At 44.2% G+C, this 19,440-nt stretch overlaps 1 protein-coding gene across 1 annotated transcript in view; it reads left to right on the forward strand.

Annotated features, from left to right (window-relative positions):
* The window catches only part of LOC102375177 (ectonucleotide pyrophosphatase/phosphodiesterase family member 7-like), a 60,109-nt gene extending 41,391 nt beyond the window's left edge, over positions 1-18,718 (forward strand). The window contains exons 3-4 of the mRNA XM_006015585.1: positions 10,348-10,971; positions 18,347-18,718. Coding sequence (XP_006015647.1) covers positions 10,348-10,971; positions 18,347-18,718 — 996 coding nt within the window. The remainder of the gene's footprint in view (positions 1-10,347; positions 10,972-18,346) is intronic.
* The last annotated feature ends 722 nt before the right edge of the window (positions 18,719-19,440 follow it).

The raw sequence follows: 19,440 nt of genomic DNA on the forward strand, positions 1-19,440 counted from the left end.
ACGTGGGGTGGGAAGGGAAGGGGCATGGGGTAGATCAACGCCCCCCACGGTGAGGGAGGGAACAAGACCAGGGCAGGCACTGCCCAGCCTGGGAGGTGGGGCACAGGACAGAGCCATGGTTCATGGGGCAGCTGTTCCCACCGCTGCTTGCACCCCTGCAGGGTGGGGGCAGGGGGGTATGTGCCCTCCGATCTGTGAGGTGCAGGCAGGGCAGCGGCAGCTGCGGGGTGGAGTTGGCACTGTGCAGCTCTTCTTGCTGAAGGCTGGACTTGGAGTGGGCTCCAGTGGTGCTGGAAGGAGGCTGCAGTCACCCCAAATTTCGCCGCAGCTCCACTTCCAGCCCCATACCACTGCCCGGCGCAGTCATGGCTTTTCCCAGCGCTTGGGTGGAGGCAGGACTGTCAGCTGCAGCTGCACATGGCAGCAGAGGGCTGGGAGTGGAGCTGTGGTGAAATCTGGGGTGGCTGTAGCCTCCTCCCAGTGCCACTAGAGCCTGCTCCGAGCCCAGCCGCCGGCAAGAAAAGTCCCACACAGTGCCATCTCTGGCTCCACCTGCAGCTGCAGCCCGCCCCATGCTGCACAGATCCGGGAGCACACCCCGCCCCCAACCCAGGGTGCAAGCAGTGGCAGGAGCTGTCCCCACCCCATGAGCCATGCCTCTGTCCCGTGCCCCTGCCCCCGCTTCAGCTGGGCAGCACCTGCCTCTGCCCCTTCCCTCACCACCAGGGGCATTGATCTGCCCCCACACACACCCTTTCCACCACACTGGACTTGCCACCTGATGACAGCTGTATCAGATATTGGATCAGCCAATATGCCTCCTTAAATATCAGCTATCACTACCAAAATCTCTATCTGTGCTCCCCTATATATTACAACAATATAGGTGGAGACAAGAATACTAAATTCCTGAAAGCAGTATAAGTTGCCTGCATCCTAATTGTTCCCTCCGGTGATTTTTGTGGTCCTAAGCAGGACACATGGTTTCCCAGAATTTGGCTCTGGGGCTGCTGCTGTATTTATCATACTTCTTTCTATTAATCCTCTAATACTCTTTCATTAGCATTATAACTAACCGGGTTGTTTCTCCTGCCTTATGTGAAGTTTCTCTTTGTAAAATTAACCTTTTAGGTAATTTTTGACCTTTCCAAAATTCTAAATGGTGTAAAAAATGTCACAAGAAACATTTTTTTCAGACTTATAAGCCTCAGGTTAATAATCTATAATTAAAGTAAATGGAGAAAAAAATTAAGTGCTGAAAAGTGCTATTTTGAAAGTAATTTAATTAAATCAAAATACTATAAATTATTTAAGGAGGTGGGATTTTTTTCTGGGTATGATAATTTCTGGGTAAGGGAAGGAAGGAGAATCTTTAGTAGCCCTGAGAGAAAATGAAATCCTCATTGTTGCCCCTTTCATACCACTTCCCTTCAAAAGCTCTGTGCTACAACTACAGAAAGCTCAGGTCACAGAGCATTTACAGTGACTTCCTCAGGGTCACAGAATAAACCAATGGCAAAGCCAAGAGAGAAATGCAGGATGTCCTAACTGCCAGGTGCCGCCAAAATTGCTAAACAGTACTTCATACACCTGGGGGTAAATGTCACTGTACATGGCTCTCTATCCAAGTCTTGCACGGCTCCTTCACACCCTCCTTTATTACCACTGAATCAGTCCATATCGTCCATATCCTCTTCATCTCTGATGTAGTTCTGTCAAATTGATGACAGTAGGGCTGATTCTCAGGAGCTGGCTATGACAGCTCAGAGGGGATCTAAAAGAAGCATTGTTCAATTTTGTACCATGAAATATGCACAAGTTCCCAGTATCTATCACATTCTCTGGACTGAGAGAAACCGGGCATGCCAGTGTTTAAGATGTCTTCTTCGGACAAATATGAAGATGCCACCCTACCAGTCCTCTGGCGTTAGGAGGATACCAAGTGCAATGTGGAAGCTCCAGGGTGCACAGGCCAGAGGGAGAAGCTGCAGGGAACCACATCATTCCACAAATAAAGTTACAATAGGGTTATCTAGGAGAACCTGACAATGCTGAAATACTTGGCCATGCTTGTCTCAGGTCCAAACTCAGTTATCAGCAGTGTAAAAACTCAAGCGTTAAATCAAGTTGCTCTGAATTTACCATGGTGGAAATGACACGAGAATGTGCTCTCTAATTGCTGCTACCAGTCCTGTCTCCAATTCGCACTTAGGCCATGGTCCCAAAAGTGGCGGGTATGTGGTTGCCATGAGGAAAAAAGAAGCGGTATAAATAAAGAAGCGGTATAGGGGTGTGTTGCCCCAGCACACACCCCTATATGTGGGACTAGTGCAGGGAAAAATACTCTGGATCAGATAGGGGAGGCTGCAGCCTTACTTGGGGCTTCTTGGGACAGCACTGGCAACAATCCAGGCACACGGAGCCTGGCTGGCAGCCAGGGCATAGCTCTGGTTGCCCAGGCTCCGGTTTTGGGCAGTGCATGTCTGGGTGCTGTATGCTCCCGTCTCTTTCAGCGGCTCCTCCTCCTGCTTCTGCTGCACCACTCCTGGCCGGAAGGAAGCTTCAGCCGGGCGGCTCCTGCCCCAACACGCAGGTCTTTGACTCCAGGTCCCAGATGCCTTCCACCCATTCTGCCTGCCCACTGGGGCAGCCAAGTGAGTGGAAGGCAGCTGGGAACTAAAGCCAGAGCCCCACATGCTGGGGCAGGAGCCATCCAACTGACGCTCCCAGCTGCCTTCCACCCATTCAGCTGCCCCGCAAGGTAGATGGAGTGAGTGGAAGGCAGCCAGGAGCTGGAGTCAGGGCCCCGCATGCTGGGGTAGGGGCCACCTGGCTGGAGCTTCCTCCCGGCCAGGAGCAGTGCAGCAGGAGGAGGAGCCGCTGGAGGCAAGGGGAGTTGAGCAGCACCCAGGTGGCTGCAGCCATATTGAGAGCAGCCCCACTGGAAGCTGTGCACACTGGCTGGGGCTGGGGCCAGGCCAGCAGGAGCAGGCTGGAGCACAGTGCTGGCTGTCCCAGGTGGAAATGACCAGGGGTCAGCCGCATATGGAGCACCTTAGGGGCAGCCATGGACCACACCACCCGAGTGAGCTCTGCTGCATGAACCCCCTGTCTCCTCCTCCCTCCCCTCACCCCCAGCCAGCTCATGGGACCTAGTGCCCAGGCAACCCCCCACCCATGCACATGCAAACATGCCCCCCACACACCCACGCCATTCCCACACACCCTCCACAGGGTAGAAGCTGCCTCACGACTCCACCCTGTGATCCCGGCTTTGCCTGTTCATCTCGCTCCTAAACACCACTCCCCACCTGCCCCATCCCATGTAGGGAGTTTTGGTGAGCTGTACGGGGGGCGTGGTGCTGACCTGGCCCATGACAACTCGTCAAAACTCCCTATGTGGCCCCTAGGTCTAAATAATTGCCCATCCCTGCTCTAAATCATCAGAAAACTTTGTGCATCTACTAACTTCAGTGACAAATGACAAACGTAACAGACACATCCCAATTTATACAGGGCATCTGGTACCCAAGTATCCTTTACTATAATAGACAAGATCCATTGGCTGGAAACTGAAGTCAGCAAATTCCAAACAGGGAACAAGATGTAAAATGTTTTTTAAAAAGGACACGACCATTTTATCAGTTAATCAAGAACCATGGTAGATTCTCCATAATTTGACATTTTCAAGAGTACATCTTTTATTATATGATATATCCTAGTTCAAGTTAATGGGCTCACTGCAGGAAACACTGGGTGAAATCCTAGTGTCAAAGTTATACTGGAGGTCAGACTAAAATGATCATAATAGTATCTTCTGCCGTAAAATCTATTAATCTGCAATCCAAAGTCAGACAGAGTGTTTCCATTGACTTCAATGGGCCTTGGACAGAGCCCAATGAAAGCTAAACTACTCAACCAGATAAATGGAAGGACATATGCAAGCATTTAGGGAACTGTTCCACACCTCATGACATGAAGAAGTGTTCTCTGTAGCTCTAGATTTTAGATACTCCGTTCTTTCTATCAGGTTAACTCCATTAGCAGTTAATGCTGTGTTACTCTAATACTCCAAAATGAGCCGTTCATATTGCATTAGATGGAAAAATCACCTCAAGAGAGACATGTCTCTCTCAAACAAACAGCTTTCTGGGAATACAGCTAGAACCCTATGGAGTTCCTTTCCAGTATAAACCAAGAGACTGTACAAAATCTTACTATCAGAGTCAGGGGTAATTGAAATTCATCCAAAAAGTAACCAGGGCAATGGAAACCTGAAAGTAAGTAGTAAAACCTGAAACACAGCATAATGTGATGGATCAATTGCACAGATCAAAGATCTTTAATTATATATAACACAGAAAATGTGTTTTATGTACCTTCAGCATGTGTAAAAGTAAAATCAAAACCTTTGGCAGGACAACTTCAATAAAATATTAAAGGATTATGTGCCCCTTGCTTTTTGTTCATCCTTCTGTTGATTTTTTTTTTTATTTCTGCATAATCAGAGCCAGTCTTGGGGCACAGAAAGCTAGAATCCATCTCTTCTCTTCCGGCACCCAGTTTCTGGAACCTAAAAACAACAAAGCTATCTCAGATTTCATAGAAACCAGAACATGCTGCTTTCCAATGAGATGGTTCCAGTTTTACACCATTATATGGCCAGTGGTTTCAATTTGCACTAATGTTAAAGTGAAGTAACAATATGAAGAGCATGATCCAGTACCTTTTCTGAGCGCTTGGGCTGTGCAGGAGAAGGAGCCAGCTCAAGACATGCAAGGCTAGAAAGGGTTGTTCTACAACCCAGGGGGTTCTCACGCAGCTCTGTCAGCACCTGACTTGGAAATCCATGAGCACAGGTCTCTTGGATTCTGGGAGAGCCTCAAACCAATTTAAACTTCTCATTTTGCCCATGGATGCTGCAAGCTGAGTAGGCTTTTCTGCTAAGCAGCCAGTTTGATCTTGGCTGGCTGTGTACCAAACAGTGTGCAGCTTGGAAGAAGGAGCTCAGGTTGCAGTAACAACAGGTTTACAGGGGCCTCAAGGAGTCAATCTATGTGCTTATGGATGGGGATCCGGGTTTTCTGTTTGCCATGGAAAAATGCAGATTTTCTCTTTTAAAGAAGAAAAACACAGACCAGCACAGGAGGGATAGCCATACTGCCATGGCTGCCAAAGTGAAGGCATGGCAGCGGGGGGGGGGGGGGGGGCCCCCCGGCCAGGGCCCCCTCACTTGGCCAGCCACAACGGTGCCCACTGGGCCGCAGAGGCAGTTCCTGTCTGCAGCCCCACACCTCACCGTGAGCATAGAAATCTGGGGGGGACCACAGTCCCCCTCACTGTCGCCTGTGCTCCTCCCAACACATCACCTGTGCCCACACCTACTTCCCCACACACCCACCCTGTTCCCCACACACTGGGAGGTGGGGTTGTGTGTCAGGAGTGAGGGGCAGGGCCAGGAGGCTGCGCGTCAGGAGCAAGGAGCACTGGCATGGGCAGGGGCAGGACACTGGCAGATCAGGGCTGCTCAGCATCCCAAAGCAGTGGGGGAGACAGCCATAGATAGACCCATGTCCAGGCAGCAGCCAGGTATTGGGCACTACTGGAGGGGGGGGCAGGGGGCTGTGGGCCCCATAGCCCTGGCAACTGGGGGGCCCTCCAGCAGGGCTGGGGGGGCAGGGGGCTGTGGGTCATGACTGAGGGGCACCAGCAGGACTGGGGGGGTGGCAGGCTGTGGGTTGGGGAGTAAGGGGCAGTGGCAGGGAGAAAGGGCTGCAGGCTGAGAGTGAGGCGCCTGGAGGGGATGGGGGGCTGCAGGTTGGGAAGGAGGGGCACCAGTCAGGCTGGGAGGGTGGAGGGCTGTGAGTGGGGAGTAAGGGGCACTGGCAGGGCCAAGGAGCTATCAGGAGTGAGGGGCACTGGCAGGGATGGGGGTGGGGGCTGTGGATCAGGAGTGAGGAGCACCAGCAGGGCTGGGGGGGCTGTGGGTCAGGAGTGAGGGGCAATGGTATTGGCAGTGGCTGCCACAAAGTCGGGAGGGAAGACAGCTGCAACCGGACCTGCATCCTGGTGAGCAAAGGGGGCAGGGAGAGTTCTGATTTTCTATGATAAAAAGCCAAAATCAAATGCCAAAATATATAGGTATTTAGAATTGATTATATTATAATGATTGAAGCACAGGTAGGCTTCCAATTCACTTTAAAATTGTAATATCAATAAAACATTGTGTTCAACTGATACATATATATAGTGGCATTTCATTTTAATAGCAGAAAAATGTGGGTTTGAGGGTTTTTAATCAGAGAATTTGCATTTCCTTTAAACAAACAAAACTAGGATCTCTGATGATGACAGAGTAGGATCCAGAACTTCATAGAACGGGTACCTAACTAAGGGTTTGAGAACCAGGGGCATACATAGCTGCAGCAAGCAGTTGTGCAGGACAACTGATGAGATTCAGCTAATTGGAGAAGCAGTCTTTGAAGTAAAAGCTGCAGCAGTCAGCTGAGCCACTTGTATAGTTCAACAACCTACCACAAACTAAGTGGGTTGCAAACCACCCAGATAGTAGTGATCCAGGTAATACTGTAATGCTGATTAAGAAATACTTAATTAATCAATCTATCTAAAGCAGGGATGTCAAACATATGGCCTGGAGGCTGGGTCTGGCCCACAGACTCTTGCCCCAGTTCTGATCATGGCCTGGACAGGGTTCCTGTCCTAGTGAACAGAGAATTATTTCCATCTCAGACCTTTTTGTCCAAATTTGGACAAAAAAAAAAAAAGAAATTTCCCTAAAATTAGGCACTGGCCACAGTAATAGGGCTTCCTCCCATGACAGCAGCCAGCACCCCAGTGAGAAACATCGCAGGTAGATGTCCTGTCATTGCAGTCAGAGTCCCAGTACCAACCATGGGCACCTGAAAAGCAGGAAATGCAGCCCTCCAGCCAATTTGAGTTTGACATCCCTTATCTGAAGTATTCTGTGTGTGCTGAAACTGTCATTTACACAAAAACCCAACCCTGCCCAGGGCTCTGTGGGCTAAGAGTCTTCCAGTTTACTTGGGCACTAGTTCACTGGCAAATAAATGCTAACAGTGCATTGATTCCAATCTGAAGTAGTTGGCCTCCACTCACCCTGCAACAAAAGATCAGTAGCAATCAAAGATCCTCTCCTTCACTACCTCTGTGTCAGATACCCTGCCTCTTCTCTTTCCAATTCTGCCTTAAAATCCACTTCTTCCACACTGCCCTTTGTTGTGGATCTCTGCTGGCTGTGCTCTTGATCTTACCTCATTTAAGTCCAGGGGATTCTTGCCCCTTCAGGTCAGGCTTAAAGATTCTGCTGTAAGACTCCAATCTCACCTTGTACATGTGTATAATGCATCTGCTTCCATAGATTGCATGATACTCCCATGTGGGGCCAGGTTTATTTGGTATATACATAAAACACTATGCACCCTAATATCACTGAACATCCAGCCATGCTCTCATACCTCACCTTATAATACTTGAGTTTATCTCACACTGTAATTTAAACATTACAAAATCTAATAACCTTGTAAAAATCAGGGCAATGCTCAAATATACTGCCCAACTCTGCTTTTCTGGTTCACCCCTGCCGCCTGCATGCCTTTGCGGTCTCTCTGTTCACATTTAATCTCTCTGGCGAGGGAAAAACCTGCCTCCCTGTGGGTCTGTTAGGCAAAATGCACAAAATGCACACCAGTGGCATAAACAGTAATAAAATAATTCCATGTAATTAATAAATTATGTAATATTCTTACATGAGCCCCTAATCAGAGTTGGATTCCCCACTCCAGCTTTGAAGGAGTTCAGATTCATATTCACAGGGTTGCCGATTCTCATGTTTTTATCATGAGTCTCACTTGATTTTATGTTTTTCTTAAATCCCCAGATGCTGATATGATGTTATTTCATGGGAATCACAACTTTTATTAAAAATTCTGTTTCTACTTTTCATGGTTGCAGAGGAAACCTGTGAAAGATAAACACAAACCATTTGAAATCAGAAGAAAAATAAAAACTCAACACATGCTATGGGGTTATTTTTCATTCTCAAATTCTTTACAATCAACTTCATACTTTGGTGAGCCTGGCTCAAGGATTGAATGCTGGCTGTTGGCAGCTGACAATAGTATAATTCAATTGCATGACAGTCACTGTAGAAGGAAAAACTAGTAACCCTGGATCTAAATATCTCTTAAGTTTGCAAGAGTGCAGAGTTGCGTCTGAATCCAGAATCAAACCCAACTGTTTAGGTCCTTTGCTAATCTTTTTTTGTTCCTTGTTTGTCCAGCACTCAATACAATGCTGTCCTGTTCCATGCATGGCTGGGGTTCTTACAGCATATCCCTCTGATCATAGAACCATGTTAGGAAAGGCCTTGGTGATACATGGCACACCTGCTCTACACTAGAAAGTGTGTATAATGTAGTCACTTCAGCACAACACCAGGCATGTGCCAATAAGCTCACTGTCTCGGGTGTGCTTCTTGACACCTGCTCAGACCTGGGCTAAGCTGGCTGCATTCAGATGTGATGCACTCAAATAGGTGCTCTGTGCTTTACTAGGGAACTCTTTAGTGAAGATGTAAAGGTGCTATGGTAACATAAATACAATAATAACAATAATTCTGAAATGCTAATCTCTCTCCATTCTCTTTGCATCTGGCTGCGGGGTAGGACCCAGAGAGTTCTAATGAACAGATCTGTATCGTCCTGACAAGAAGTAGCCAGTGGTGTCCCTCAGGGGTCGGTGCTTGGTCCAGGTCTTTTCATGTCTTTATCCATAATTTGGATGAGGGAGTGAAGAGCTCACTGGCCAAGTTCGCGGATGACACCAAGTTATGGGGAAGCGTGGTCACACTTGAAGATAGGCTGCAGATACAGGTGGACATAGACAGGCTAGCGAGCTGGGCAGATCAGAACCAAATGAAGTTCAACATTTTGTAAATTGCTCTACCTGGGGACAAACAATTTTCAGCACACTTACTGGCTTGGCAGAGCCAAACTGACCAGCACTACAAATGAAAGGGACTTAGGGGTAATAAAAGACCACAGTATGAACATGAGTCATCAGTACAACACTGTAGCCAGTAGGGCAAACAATACTTTGGCATGCATCAACCAATGCATCTCAAGCAAAACCAAGGAAGTGATTCTTCTGCTTTACTCAGCACTGGTGAGACTGCAGCTGGAGTACTGCATCCAGTTCTGGGCACTGCACTTTAGCAAGGACATGGTAAAGCTTGAGAGAGTCCAGAGAAAAGTCACCTGTATGATCAGAAACTTGCACCGCAAGCCATACAACAAAAGGCTGAGGAACTTGAGACTCTTCAGCCTAAGGAAGAGAAGGTTAAGAGGCGCCTTGGTAGTAGCTTACCGCTACATCAGGGGAATACATCAAGGGCTCAGCAAACAACTGTTCGCCAGAGCACCCATGGCAAAAACCAGGAGTAATAGCCACAAACTCCTGGAAGACTGTTTCAGGCTCAACATTAGGAAAAACTTCTTCACAGTTAGGGTGTCCAGACTGGAATAAGCTCCCTCCAGAGGTGGTGCAATCGCCTACCCTGGAAATCTTCAAAAAGAGATTGGACGGTCACCTCGCTGGAGTCACCTGACCCCAGCTGTCTTTCCTGCCTAGTGCAGGGGCTGGACCCGATGATCTTCCAAGGTCCCTTCCAGCCCCTTACCATCTATAAATCTATGAATCTACTGATTATCCTGCACAAACCAACCCTGATTCTCATTATTCTCTTGCCTTGCTCTCAATGTTCCCAGTTCCCTGATTGAGTTTTCTGTATATTGTAATAGTCAACAATGCAAATAAGATTCACTAAAGATGTATTTCATGCTCTGATATTTTAAAGTCTGTATTTTAGTACAGATTAAATGGTTTTAAACACACTGCCTGAACCCTTCCTTGTTGCTGTATGAGCTTGCTCCAGAATGCTCTGCCACTTTATATAAATCTTTTTCTAGCTGGGAACAATTATACAGCAGAAGATAAGACAAAAAAGTTTGTTCTTTGCACAGTCAGAACTTGACATTTCTATAGTGAGTCCAACACCAAGGTCCCAGTAATATCTGATGCAATGATTCTGGGAGGAAGGGAAAAATAAGTTTGCTTTTTATTAGTCATAAGTGCTAGTTTGCCAGCATTTTTTCCTTAATTTTATGTGCAAAGCACACTACTCTTAGCTCTCATGTTTTGCAATCTATGTAGTACACAAGTATAGTAGTCAGAAATAATTGATGTTATAGATTTTGTCTTATTATTAACATAACATGAATATCACCTTTCATCTTCTCAATTTTTCAGGGGAGAAAAACAGCTTCATTCCATTATCCTGGTGGTGGTGCCACTTACCACGGGCAGGCAGTTAACAGAACACTAGTGGAGGCAGTTGATCATCCTGACAGTGATGAGACAGAATGGAGAGAGAACATTGACATAGTCATGAGCTGGTTCAGCAAAGAGGACTTTGATTTTGTCACACTTTACTATGGAGAACCTGACAGAGTAGGGCACAGAATTGGTCCTGAAACACCCGAGAGGCAAGCTATCATTGACCAGATCGACCGAACCATTGGCTACTTGGTAGAAGCAATTGAAAAAAATGGTTTGAAGGATAAACTCAATGTCATCATTACATCTGATCATGGCATGACCACAATCAAGAAGAAACCTCAAGTACAGGAAATCTTATTGTCCAACTACATCACATTCAAGGATGTCAAGTTTGACATCCTAGACTATGGAGGCTTTGGTATGATATTGCCCAAAGTAGGAAAAGAAGAGCAAATATACCAGGCACTGAAGAATGCTCATCCTCATCTAAAGGTATTCAAAAAAGAAGAATTCCCTGAACACTTCCACTACGCTAAAAATGAACGAGTTTTACCAATCCTCGTTTATGGTGACTCTGGTTACAGCGTTAATGGGGTAAGTTCATTATAAATTCTAACACAAGCTTCCAGTTTCCTGGCAGCTATAACATAAGTATGGTTTCACTAGACTCCACAGACTAGTCATTTTACAGTATCTCTCGCAACTTATAATTACTGTGTCTTTTGTGGTATAATAAATGAACATGCAACTTCCACTGCTAAAAACTTGAAAAGAAGTTGTTTTACCTCATGGTACTAACTGTAAGTTCTTTGGGGCATGGACTATTTTTTATTTTGTGTTCATATGACACTGAATACAGTGGGCTCTTAATCCAACGCCTGGAGCTCCTTGGTGCTAGTGCATTGCAAATCATAAAGCAATAGCTGTTATAAAGCATGCTATTGTACCACAATACGATAGCAAATATACCAGTACAATATTGTTATTATAAGGGGACCCATATAATAAAATGGGCCATTGATAGTCTGTCAAGAGAGGTTTGCTGGTAAGCCACATGAACTTTAACATTGCTCAAGACTAGAATTCTGAATAGTTTACTGGCCTGACAACCTCTGGTCAGATACAGCTGTGTGAATACTTGGGACATTTCCGCATTTTTGCTTTAATGTTGAGGCATCTGAAAACTAAAACTTATTAGGATATCCACAAATATAAGAATAAGGATATCCTTGTTGTCACGAAAAGTACAGGCAACTATAATGTTTCTGGTAAGATGTCTTCTTGTGTTCACTAATGTGTTTGCACATGTAGATGCTGGAATAGAGAGAATGATAGGTTTTCACACGAAACTTTATTTTGTGCAAGTTTAGACTATTACCTATATATGAGAACAAAATAACAAAATCACAAACCTTCCCTTCCACTCTGATTTTTCTTGCTTAACATGTTGCTCAGCCTATTACTATGCACTTAACAGCAGTTTGTTTTAAAACCTATCATTCTTTTTTCTGAGAGAAACAATGTATTTGATTAATAGATATATCTATACTTTTATAATGATTATGGACCACAGACTTTCATTGTCACTCAGACAAAACTTTGCATTTGCATTAAGAAGAACCGCTGGAATTCTATATACAGTCAAAGGTGGTAAGCCATATTAGTCTGAAGCTGAGCAGAAGGTAGGACAGAGTGATGCCTTAGAAACCAACTGGTTCAGAGTGACATGAGCTTTTGTAGGAAGCTGCCCTACATTTAATACAGTCAGTTGTTTTTGTTAAAATCAAATTCAGAAAAGGAGTTTCAGATTTTTTTACTATCCTGTTTGCATTTGTTGAGGGCCCATCTTGTATAAGTATCGAATTAAGTACTATATATTTGTGCAAATCACTCTTAGTTTTGTCTAATTAATTTTCAACTTACCTACCCATTACTTCCAAGTGATCTACAGTTGAGTTATGCAAATAGGAAAACATTATTTTTTCACATATTCAAATAAACGTCAAACTCCAGTGTAAGCAGAGCCTACTTTGTAATTCTCACTGAAACAACAAGTCAGTCTAGTTAGAGAGAATCAGTTGAATAGCTTTACAAATCACCTTTTTAAAAAGTGGCAGTACATGTGCATTAGGTTTTCCAAAGGCAGATGCTGAAACTCCTGAGCTGAACAGCTTGAGGGAGGATTCTCCTAATGCTGAACTTCCTCAAGCCACATCCTGCATGACAACAATCACAATAGCTTCATTGACCACAAGGAAAGCCCTGGTCCTTATACCAAACAAGATGGAATCTTAAGCTGCTTGTACACACCACGGGGGTTTAATTCGGTTTAGTTCTCCCTAAATTGAAATGGTGACTTTTTAAAAACACCGCTTCAATTTAGGGAGAATTAAACAGAACTAAACCCCCTGGCGTGTACACAAGCATGGGGACCCGATCCTTACCTGCCTCTTTGGCAGTGGGGAGGGTGGGGTGAGCTGCTAGCAGGCCAAGCAGTCCCTGAGCTGCAAGGGGGGGGCCCCAGGCAGTATGGAGAATCATGGGGGCCCCGCAGCCATGGAGGGAAGCACTGCCCCCTCTCCCCCCCACCCCGCAGCCATGGAAGCACCGGGCTCCCATGCAGCTCAGGCAGGCAGGCAGGCTCCAGGGAGGACAGGAAAAAAAAAGATCAGGCTTGCCGCTTTTTTTTTTCTTCAGTGGAGCCTGCCTGCATGGGCTGCCACCAGGTCCCACAGCCCCTGAGCTGCGCGGGGCCCACCAAGCCCCGAGCACGTCAGCTTCCAGCACCCCATGCACTGTTGCACTTTGTTAGGTATCAAATGAAAACACCTCGGAAGTGTTTTATTTTGTTATGTACCAAAGTCATTTAAAGCAGAATATGCCACCTAGAGCACAAACATCAACGCCATTGAAGCGGAATACGCCACCGAAAAGGCAAACAGCAATGCCATTAAAGCGGTGCAAAGGGCATTTAAGCTCATATAAAGGCCAATTTTGTGGCATATACAAAGGCCCTTAGAAGTTAAAGAAAGAAAAAACATATTAGGTCCTCTCCCTGATGGTGCAGGTGTGCTTGTTAATACAAATTTGCCAGTATTTTCTCCAGTCTCATTTAACATGGCCCAGATGAAGGCACTATTTTCCATAGGGGACTATTTCAAAACATAATCATAGAATATAGAATCATAGAAAATTAGGGTTGGAAGGGACCTCAGGAGGTCATCTAGTCCAACCCCTGCTCAAAGCAGGACCATCCCCAGCTAGATAATCCCAGTCAAGGCTTTGTCTAGCCAGGTCTTGAAAACCGCCAAGGATGGAGCTTCAACAGCCTCTCTGGGTAACTTGTTCCAGTGCTTTACTACCCTTTTTAATGTATAAGTTTTTCTTAATATCTAACCTAAACTTCCCCTCACTGCGACTTAAGATGATTGTCCTTGTTCTGTCATCTGCCACCACTGAGAACAGTCTTACTCCATCCTCTATGGAATCACGCTTCTGGGAGTTGAAAGCTATTAAATCCCCTCTCAGTCTGGTCTTCTCCAGACTAAATAAGCCCAGCTCCCTCAGCCTCTCCTCATAATTCATGTGCCCCAGCCCTCCACCGGATTCTTTCCAATTTTTCTAGATCTGCTCTGTAGTGGGAGGCCCAAAACTGGACACAGTACTCCAGATGTGACCTCACCAGTGCTGAATAGAGGGGAATCATCTCCCCTCTATAGAATAGAGGGGTGATCTTCCCTTGATCTACTGGCAATGCTTTTATTGATGCAGCCCAGTATGCTGTTGGCCTTCTTCACAACAAGGGCACATTTTTGGCTAATAGTCAGCTTACTGTTCACTGTAACCCCCAGGTCTTTTTATAGATTCATAGATTGTAAGAGGCAGGAAGGGAGCTTGCAAGATCATCGGGTCCAGTCACCCTGCACTAGGAAGAAAAGACAACTGGGGTCAGGTGACCCCAGCGAGGTGACTGTCCAATCTCCTCTTGAAGATTTCCAGGGTAGGTGATTGCACCACCTTTGGAGTGAGTTTATTACAGTCTGGACACCCTAACTGTGAAGGAATATTTCCTAGAGTTAAGCCTGAAACAGTCTTCCAGGAGTTTGTGGCCATTACTCCTGGTTTCCCCTAGGGTGTCCTGGTTAACAGTTGGTTGCTGAGCCCTTGATGTACTCCCCTGATGTAGTGGTATATTGCTACCAAGGCCCCTCTCTGCCTTCTCTTCTTTAGGCTGAAGAGTCCCAAGTCCCTCAGCCTTTCTTCGCATGGCTTGCTCTGCAAGTCTCTGATCATATGGGTGGCTCTTCTCTGGACTCTCTCAAGCTTTTCCACATCTTTGCTGAAGTGCAGCACCCAGAACTGGATGCAGTACTCCAGCTGTGGTCTCACCAATGCTGAGTAAAGCGGAAGAATCACTTCCTTGGTTTTCCTTGAGCTACATTGGTTGATGCATGGCAGAGTATTGTTTACCCTGCTGGCTACAGCACTGTACTGATGGCTCATGTTCATACTGTGGACCGTTTCTGTAAAGAAATCTCACAGAAACAAAGCTTATTCTGAACTTCATCCCATCACACCAAATTATAACTGTTTAGACTATCCTAAATAAGTACCCTCACCTTTCTATTTACATACTCGAAATATCCATAAAACATTTATGTAGGACCTTTGACTGTCATTTATCCAGCCTGCTCTATACAATATTCTCTTATTTCTTCTCTGAAGATCAGTTCCTCTAGCTCAATAGTTCAAGTTCTTCTGTAAAGTCTCCCTATTTTTTCAGTATCTGATTCCAACAAGCAAAAGCAGTGCTTTAGATAGAGTAATACAAAGTCTCTACAAACATAATTCCTTCTGCACAGGTGGTATGAAGGGATTTAATGTAGAATCCATTTGCTGCTCTACTGCACAGAAAACTTCTCTAACGTGCTTCCCACTACCACACCAAGAACTCTCTTAACATTACTGCTCTTCATCTTTCTTCTACCCAGTAGGTCTGTGCATGTCAGATTATTTTTCCCTTGGTGTATTTATTTGCAATTTTCTGATTTGAATCTCATTTTCTTATTTACTGCCCACATTTCTAGTCTTCACAGATCCCTTTGTATTGTTTATCTCTTCTTCACAAGCCCACTCACACCCAGTTTTGGCAGTATCTACCAATGTCATTAATGTTCTGTTCTTATTGGTCTTTAACAAAAGGCATTAGATAGGTAGGAACTCGTCCAATTTCTCTATGTGCGTATTTCTCAAGTAGACCCTAATCTTATCTAGACTCCTTCAGTTAATCCTTAAGATACGCACGCTTCACAATATTCAAATGTTTGCACGTATTTTTTATTCTTCTTAAAATATTGTCAAAAACCTTAGCCATTTTAAATCAGGGTTAACATTGCTTCTTCTCATTTAATATCAGTCCTGCGTGCTTGTGATTTCGCCCATTTGGTTAGCTCCAACAGCAGCAATCTTTTATCAAACAAGGTTTTTTTTCTCCTACAAGGCTTTTACTTTTGAAGTGTCAGGGGCCCCAGTGTTATACATAAAAAGCTTTGCCCAAGCTGCAAGCCCATCTGCTATCAACTGGCACAGAGCTCTACCTCCTCAGAATTGTTTCACACCGGCTGCGTCTACACGAGACTACTGCACAGTTAGCATCACCTAAAAGCCTATTGGCGACATTACTGTGTAGTAACTCCAGTTACTGCTCAGTCCTTTAGTGCTTGTGTGTACAAATCTTATACCCCTATCCCCATTCCTACACATAAGTCTATGCGAGACACTGCACAGTAACAACTGTGCAGTCATTTAGTACTTGTATATACTAAACTAAACTAAATTTTAGTGTCAGTGTAGACTCAGTGTCTCCTGTACACTCATGTGTACAATGGGGATAGGGGTATAAAATTTGTTTTCATAGAAATTAGAAAAATTCTTTCCTTGGTACACTAAAAGTTTTTTTTTAAAGCAATATCCCCTCCATGACTATAGAGAACATAGCAGAGGCCTAGCTGTCCCTTTGTTAGAGTAAGGAATTCTTCTATGTCTCTGTAACAAACCATCAGTTTCTTCATCATGGGACTATATAAAAGAAAATTCCTCTTTATTTCCTCATTTGGATTGATAGCTACCTAGACAGGTTTGAGGGCAGATAACATCTTATCAAACATTGCTAGAAATATGCTCAGTAGCCAGTACTGTGCTTCTAGAGTTTTTTGCCCTCAGACGTTATGGTCAGCTTAATCTGAATCAACATGATGTGCCTCAAGCAATTTTGTGGAGCAACAGTGACATGCAGTGGCCAGCAAGGTAACTCCTAAGGCTTGCTGACCTCTTCAATTGTAGTTAGAATTAATTTGAAACAGGTAATTGGAAGTATGTTGTGTAAAATTCCTTATTATAATCTTGGTGCTTTGCATTTTTCCTGTAAAGAGAAATTGTATGCGGGGAGGAAAGCCATTTTCTAAAATAGATATCTACAGGGATTTTAAAAATATAAGCATTCTATTCCTTACTTTTTCTAAGAAGTCACCCTTTCCACATATCTTCATAAAATACATAATAGTGTTTAAACAGATTCTCATTGACCCAGGAATCAGGATAAAGCAATACATTTCGTACCAGAATGTGCAAAAAATTAAGTGGAATAACACTTGCAATGTTGTTATCTTTGATTCTAATCCTGAGTCATCACAATGCCCTGATATTCATTTGTGTGTCAAGAGTCCCAAGCAAGAGGCAATATTGCTGCAGGAGCACATCAGGAAGCGCACTGTGATTCTGAAGGCTCCCTCTCCTCTGTGATTTAAGAGCCTTATTCCAAACCTCTGGATCCTCCCTTATCCTTTTCCAGATACACAAGCATAGCTATGTGGGAGTAGCTAAAGAAAGGGGGCCTCCCATTCTCAAGAGACATCGGTTCCACACAACAGCACTATAAAAACCAGTATCATCCCTGCACTGTTCCAGGTAGCTGGCATATTTTTCCTTTGCATCCCTGCACAAGCCTCTTGCATAAATAACCAGGTATTCCCTTGCATACCTGCACAAGCCTCTTGCATAAATAACCAGGTCTAGTGAAACTGTAAAAGTTACTGATCCATTCTACCTATGTATAACAAAACAAAGAAACCAGATGCATTCTGGGTGTGTTATTTGGAAAGCCTAGTCTAACAAGAGACAAGAGCTGAAATTTCCAGTGCTCAGCGTTGTGTCAGTCTAATGGATCAATTAGTGAACAGACTTGTTCTTCACACACTGCAAGGGATCTACTTGATTCATGATTTTATGAAAAACAGCATTGTCCGTGATCGCCAGGAAATATTGCATTGGCCACGATTTCCCGTGAAATCAACCTAAATAACACCCCCAGCATATTATTCATATAATACGTGTTTTATAATGTCCCAATGCTTAACACAATACAAACAGAACACAACAATCACTTCAGCCCTAGATCACGAGTGAGATTTATACTGTCTGCTCATGACGTAAACTAAGTGAACGCACCAGTCTGTGAAGTGAAAATGTTTCTATTAAGGTTAGCATTAATTAATATTTCTACACTTTTTGTAGAACACTTATTTAGATTTAAATTTAAAATTTAGTTTTATAATAGTATGAAAGATTATGTGATATAATTTACTTTCTATGGAATTTGCTATTAAATTGTACAGTATATGCCCCAGCCAATCAGTGGTGAGGGGTGGGGCTGCCAGGAAATGCCCATGAAGTTAAGTAGACCCTTCCACATTGCTTAGCAAGATTACATCCTATCTTCCTAAACTATTTTAAGGTTTCAGTTGTTCCTGTATTAATCTTCACTTTGTAGCCAGTGTACCAATAAATTCTTCACCACAGAAGTTGAAGCCTAGTCACATGAAGCCAGATTTGAGGGCTTCTTTCGGATGAAAAAACTATATGAATCCAAGAATAACTGTTGTTTTTCTTTCTTTCTTTTTTCTCCTTTCAGAGGATTATAATATATTTTAACAAAGGAGATCATGGATTTGATAATGAAGGTATGGACATGAAGACCATATTCAGAGCTTTTGGTCCCGATTTCAAAAAGAATTACTTAGCTGAACCCTTTGACAGTATCCACATTTATCCACTGATGTGTAAACTCCTGGGAGTTGATCCAGAGCCCAACAATGGGTCTCTGGCATTTACACAGAAAATGCTCGTTGAATCGTCAGAGCCAGAGCCAATGCCAGAGCGATATACCCGGCACACGCAGCACAACCAACTTCCTGCTATTATTTTAAGTGGTATTGGAGCAGTTGTGGTATTCCTATTCATCTCCTCTGTGTTATATACTGTCATTCAACGAAGAAAGCGGTAAGTAAAGTTTTCTTGAAGTCTTTTATACTCATTCCAGGGAAAAGTGTTGAAAGGATGGAGATAAGATGTAGGAATATTTTTTAGTCACTGGGACCAGGTAAGTATTGTTGCTACTGTTACCTGAGTGGTTAAAGTTTGGGGCTCTGTGGGTTGTTCTCATTAGCAGGATAAACTGATGGAGTCAAGCGTCTTTAATGCAATCCTTTTTTATGTAAAATATCCTGTCCTGTCTCCCTCAATTCAGGAACAATCAAATAGCAGCAGATAACTTCTTTGCTCTCACCCCCAAATTTATTTCAACCAACAATAAGCCCAAAATCAATCATTCAATCAATCAATCTCTCTCCCTGGCTCTCCCCTGTCTTTTCTCACGGCTTCTCTCCATTTCCGCCCACCGCCTCTAAATCCTCACAAGACACTAGTCAGTGAAACCCTTCTACCCATTAGTGCCTCATTTAGGCAGAGACATATCTGTGATTTGGCTATAGGCTGCTATAGATTACCTGGTTTCATAAAGAAGCTTAATAGCTTCTTACTATTATCTTAAATGAAAGAATGTAATTACACCCACCCCATAGCACCCCATTTCTCATCTTTGCCCATAATCTGGATACAACCTAAAATGGCAACAGCCTAGACAATTCATCCCAGAGTAAAATAATAAAAACTATTTAAACTACAATTCCAGACAAGGGAATGACTGGTTTGGTTATAGCAGTGTTT

The sequence above is a fragment of the Alligator sinensis genome, unplaced genomic scaffold, assembly GCF_000455745.1.
Source record: "Alligator sinensis unplaced genomic scaffold, ASM45574v1 scaffold404_1, whole genome shotgun sequence".
NCBI classification, from domain to species: Eukaryota; Metazoa; Chordata; order Crocodylia; family Alligatoridae; genus Alligator; species Alligator sinensis.